The 6,000-nt window shown below is 29.9% G+C and overlaps 1 protein-coding gene across 1 annotated transcript in view; it reads right to left on the reverse strand.

Moving 5' to 3' along the window:
• Window positions 1-6,000, reverse strand: part of LOC111632031 (pantothenate kinase 3-like) — a 46,096-nt gene that overhangs the window by 28,675 nt on the left and 11,421 nt on the right. The window contains exon 2 of the mRNA XM_023376389.1: window positions 581-684. Coding sequence (XP_023232157.1) covers window positions 581-684 — 104 coding nt within the window. The remainder of the gene's footprint in view (window positions 1-580; window positions 685-6,000) is intronic.

Raw genomic sequence — 6,000 nt, forward strand, 5'->3', positions numbered from 1 at the left:
AATTTTTTTAATATAAACCTTCCCAAAAGATTGCTTGAGATAATACATATGTATTGCAGGTGTTCTGTCATATCATCAGCATTAATATATATAGTATGTTGAATAGCAAAAATACTAATTTGAATATTTGGTTATACATATTTGTCAGTCAGAAATCAAATTAATTTTCATTGAAAAAAATTTAAAACTTTTGTAATTAGAATAAGTTGGATAATTCTGGAATTTAACAAGATTATCAAGATTATGTAATTCAAAAATTAAACACATTAATATATTAAAGCTATAATTATTAAATTTAATGGTCATACAATCATTCTCACATTTTGATTTCTTTAAAACTTATCTTGAATAAAATGAAATACTGTTTAAATTTTTACATAAATATTCATTTACATATAAAATTTCATATTTATATCTAATATCTAATTTAAAGCTATACATGAAAATTATGTATTTAAAATCCAAACATTATTAAAATCCATAAACTGAATTTAGGACCATACTTAATGCAAAATTAATATACAAATATACACATCTGGCATTAACAATTAGGAAAAAGTAAGGTTTTATCATTGCTTACGATGCTGAGATTTTCCATTTTCAGAACTTCCATTGATAATTCCATTTCTTGTGTTATGATTATGAGAATTGTTTAAAATTTTAACACCATTAATGTCAACCACCCTATAAAAAAATAAATGAATAAATATGTGATGATGATAAAAAAAATCAATGAAAATAAAATATTAATATTTTATAATCTCTTTACATATGAGAAAAAATATAAATATGAAAAATTTTTAAAAATGTGAGTATATTAATCACTATGAAAATATTTTTACAAATTATTTAATGTTTATATATCTTTTATTTGTAAATAGTTAAAAATATATATAAAAATGCATATTAATGTTAAAAAATTTGACTTTTAGAACTTTGGAAAATGTTTTTTCCTAGTTATTAGAAATAAACATTATTGTAGAACTATAATAAACTAAAACAATTAACTTGATAAAGATATGTGAGATCCGGAATTTTTAAGGGATATTTCAACTAATTTTTGCAAAATTTTAACTTAATGTCTTAATGCGAACTTTAAATCAACATTGCCAGAAAAGGGATAGAATGTCATCCTTATCATCAACAACTGATAAAAGTTTATAATACTCCTTCAAGAATGTCAACATTCAGCCGTCCAAACATCGTCAATCTAACATTGCAGTTATCAAAAAAAATTACAGTTGATGTCCAAGTTCACTATTTTCTCATTGTCCCAGGAGCACCTCTAACCCAAACCTGCAAAATCAACTTTTGTCTACGACAACACTATCACATGACCATTTTCCCAGGCCGATCCGAACATAACACAGGTACCCCTCTCCGGGCAGTCTCTCACTGAACGTTTAAACTTGTGCACAGTCATATTGTGACTAGGGATTATCCTAGTAGCTGGGCGGAAATTATTAATTGGTGTAAAATTGTTAAAGAAAGAATTCCAATGCAAACTTCAGAAATTATAGGAAAGAGGTATGATATCACAATCAGTGTAAACTCTCTCTTGGCCCCTCTAAACTGTATGCAAAAGTTAGGAATCTTGTTAATGTACGAGATAGTTTAGAAAGGTTATGTCTGAATTTTTTTTATGTAATTAACTGATTGTTATTCATTAAATTCTTTTGATTTTTCTTATTAATGGTGTCTGCTGTTCGTATATTGCATACGCCTTACCAACAACCTCTTTCACCCTCTTCCACTTGACCTGACAAACTGATCCCAAGACCGCGGGATCAGAAACGGAAACTCGCCATCCACTGGCACAGTGAGCAGTTTTTACCAAACTGTTGCCAGCAAAAGGTTAAGACTTCGGCCTTACTCCCGGTTACTCGCAGATATGTATTACACAGTTGTTTTTCTCATCTGCCTTATATATAATTTTTATTTGAATAAAATAGATATATTTACCATAATAAAAAAAAATAATAATAATACAAATATTCAAAATAAGAAATATAAGAATGTGAATAAAGTTCATAACTTAAAATAAATACACATATTTGTATTTAAAATACAAAATTTTCTAAACAACAGAATAAATCAAGAAATAAAGATATTTTAGTTTCATTATTTAAAAACTTTCTAAAATAAGTATTTTCCTATGTAATCACTGTTTTCAAATGTAATTGATCTTTCTTTGATCAACTTTTGCATGCTCAGAATAAGAATTAATGCATTGAACAAATCTGTATCTTGTTTCTTTTGGTCCAGTGCATTCTAAATCTTATAGTGTTAAATGGACTAATCATTTACGAAAATTTTAGATACTAATTAAAATAATTTTTTGTGATGTTTCTAGGGATTTTTAGATTCAAACCCCACTCCCGTGACACCAATTTGTGAGCCGCCGGGGAGGTTGGGACGTCCTCTCCTTCCAGCCACAGGTCGGTGACCTACTTTCTTGTCAGGGATGGCGTTTCATTCAGTTACGCGTTACACGAGTGGAGGAGAATCAGAGGGGTCGACGATAAGACATTGGCTAAGCCGAGTAACGACACCATTTAAAAAACAAAACAAGAGTTTATTCAGCTAACTAACTAAATAAAATTCACACAAAACTAATTCGACTTCGCGGATGAGAGAGAGAGTTCACAATAATATATCATACCTCTGAGATAATATCGGATGGATACTTCTGCTTTAATTTCTGAAAGGTGGTGCGAGGTGGGGCACAAGGTCTTCCAATTAAGGGTGTACAGTAGGTATGAGGGGAAGATATGGCCCATCTTCGTCGTTGTCCATTTGATTGGCGACTCCCCCGAGAGGGGAAGGAGGATGGCTTTTATACATTTTGTGGTGGGAAAATTCGTCAGGTGACCAATTGTTTTAGCAAGTGTGGGGTTAAAGTTGGTGTTAGAATGACAACAATATGACGAATTTCGCCGATAATTGTAAACTATACACGGTTTGATCGTGAGAATGTTTATAGTTAAATAGAAAGAGTTATAAATTTCTCATATGCTTTATATTACAGTTCTGTAGGGTCAAATTCCTTGTTAAAGGAATTTTTTTATTTAAATTTATTAAAAATTTAAAGGATTACTTTCTTTTGTGAAATTATAAGAACTTTGAATTTCACATTTTCATATTAATCCAAACCGTATTATTCAAACATTGTTCTGCAAATCTCCACTGACATTAATATCAATATATAAAAAATCATATTAGAAAAACTTAATATTTGGTTATCATTTAGCCAAATATTAAGTTTTTCTAATATGTTACATATCAAAAGAATGAAAGAAGTACAAACTATTTTGAGTAAATCTTAAATATAAATATTTAAGTATTTGATGATTAGTCATTTATAATCTTGGAAAAAGAGTCATCATCTTTATGTTTTCTATTTCCTAATTTCACCAATTTTTAATATAAAAATTATTTTACTTTTATAGAATTAACACTGTTTATAAATTTTAATTAGCAATTTGGTTAAAAAATTAACATCAAAATATCAATAAAAACTAACTTTAAATCAATAAAATAATAGAAATAATAAAATACACTCTTTGACAAAATATTGATGCACCCCAAAAAATAATCCAATTGCAATGAAATGTCATGTTAAAATATCTTGACCAAATATGCAGATTATAAAAAATTAAAACACAATGAATGAATAGTCTAAGGTACAGTGCATTGGAAGTGCTGTGCCCATCATCATGATGGTGTACAAAAAGAATAATTATTTCTTTCAAGGACTGAACTTCCAGTGGAATTTGATTGTGCTAACCATTGTTGATTGTAAACAATGCTTTGCCATCGAATTCATGCCCACTACAGCCATAAGACAGAGTTTAAAAGAAGACATGTCATTAGAGTAAAAGAGGGTGGTTGGACAAATTGACATATTGCCCAACATTTGGGTCAGACTGATGCAGCAATTAGACAATGCTGGCATGAATGGCAAAGTCCAGAGAAAAGCAGGCAATGGATAGCCTAGAGTTATGATAGAAAGGAAAGACGGCAATTATTCAAGCAGCTATAATAGCACCAGAGTCATCACTATCATCTAACATGTGACCAATGCTGAAGTGATCACCAGGACCATTGCTAGAGAACTATACAAGTGGAATCTATGCTCATGATGCCCATTACACCACTTGACACTGATCCATAGACAAAATAAAATAAACAAACACCTTTCTCTATTCCAGCACAACGTTTAATACGTTAATAATGTTTTCAATCGTTTTAAGTGATCTTCTTCAGTTCAAATTCAAATTCTGAAGAAGATTGTTTAAAAGGTTGAAAACGTTTTTAATGTATTAAATGTTGTGCTAGAATAGAGAAAGGTGTTTGTTTATTTTATTAATTAATTCCAGTAAGCATTTATTTATTGATCCATAGACATTGTCAAGAAAGATTGCAATGGTGCCAGGTTCGATTAACATGGAACTGTTCTAATTGGGGAGGGATCAAGTGACATCATCCAATCCATCTTCATTGATGACTTCCATTTTGAACCAAATCCTGACAACCAGTAGACATTTCTTTCAATAGCCAGACCCCCCTCAGTGGTAGTCCATGGCACCCTTACAGCACAGTGATATGTTAACAACATTCTGAGACCTGTTGTAATACTGTTTCTTTTGCAGCACCCAGGGCATACTTTCTGACAAGACAATTCTCAGCCACACATGGCACACTTCTCATGTGAATGTCTTCAAGGTTGCAATATCCTTTCTTGGCCAGCCAGATCATCAGGTCTCTCTCCAATTAAGCACATTTGTTGCCTGATTGTATATCACCTACAACCATGTGCAAATGTTGACAACTTAGCCCACCAACTGAACACTGCTTGGCAAGAAATCCTTCATGATGCCATCTGTGAACTTTATGAGTCAATGCCACACCAGATGATACCTTATATTTAGGCAAGAGGTGGGCCAATGTCTTACTGACTTCCTCACTTTGTGTAGCTCTTTATATGAAATAAATTATCCAACTTTTCTAAAATTGTAATAATTTCATTTTTGTGAATATTTAATACATGTACCAAATTTTGTTCCAGTCAGATAATTCCTTCTTGGTGTGGTGATTTTTTCATCAAAGAGTATAAATCAGGTTTTAATTATTTTTCATAAAAGTATCATAATTTTTATTGATGCTTTTAAAATTATTTATGACCAACTTCAAATCTTAAAGATGAGTTAAATTCATAACGCTTAGGAATAATTTAAAAATTAAAGATCCAATAAAAATCATAAGTTTATTTTTTAAAAAATAAATTAGATATATTTATAAAAATGATTACTTAATTCAGTTAGGATAGTTCAATCATTAATGGCAGAGATGACAGTTATTATTAATACTTTATAACATCTCAAATGCTTTTCTAATAAAGAAATAATTTTATTTTCGATTTTTTCTCTATCTTTAGTTTTTCTTTGTCTCTTTTTTTATGTTTATTGTTATCTTTTTTACAAATTAAAAGTCTTAGGTTAAAAGACTGTAGTCATTTTTTTCAGTGCAATAATCTTTTGAAGCTCTGCAGATGTTTGGAAATTTGAATGCCGATTGATTAGATTTGGAAGTCTTATCTGAAAATAAATCAGATGGTCTCAAGAAACATTTAATATCAAAAGTAAAAATAATTTCTGTCAAAATACTGTTTGAGATGTTATAACATAACACAGGGTCAGAATTTGATGATATATATTAATACATTAATGATATTATACCAGAACCATACCGAACAGATTTGGCACCCAAGAGAAACCTCATGCCTGGCACCCTTGATTCAACATTAATTAAAAAAAAATTCTACAGGTTTATTTTGGTACCCCCAAGGTCAGTATCTGTGGCACACGCCCTCCTTTGCTACATATAGTTATACTATTTTTCATATGTCACTGTAAATCTATTTAAAATTTAATTCATTCATTGAAAAATAATTTATCAAAGATAATATATATTGACTATTTTATAAATTGATATATATAT

Source organism: Centruroides sculpturatus, unplaced genomic scaffold (assembly GCF_000671375.1).
Source record: "Centruroides sculpturatus isolate CEXI.00-Female unplaced genomic scaffold, Cexi_2.0 scaffold72, whole genome shotgun sequence".
Taxonomy (NCBI): domain Eukaryota; kingdom Metazoa; phylum Arthropoda; class Arachnida; order Scorpiones; family Buthidae; genus Centruroides; species Centruroides sculpturatus.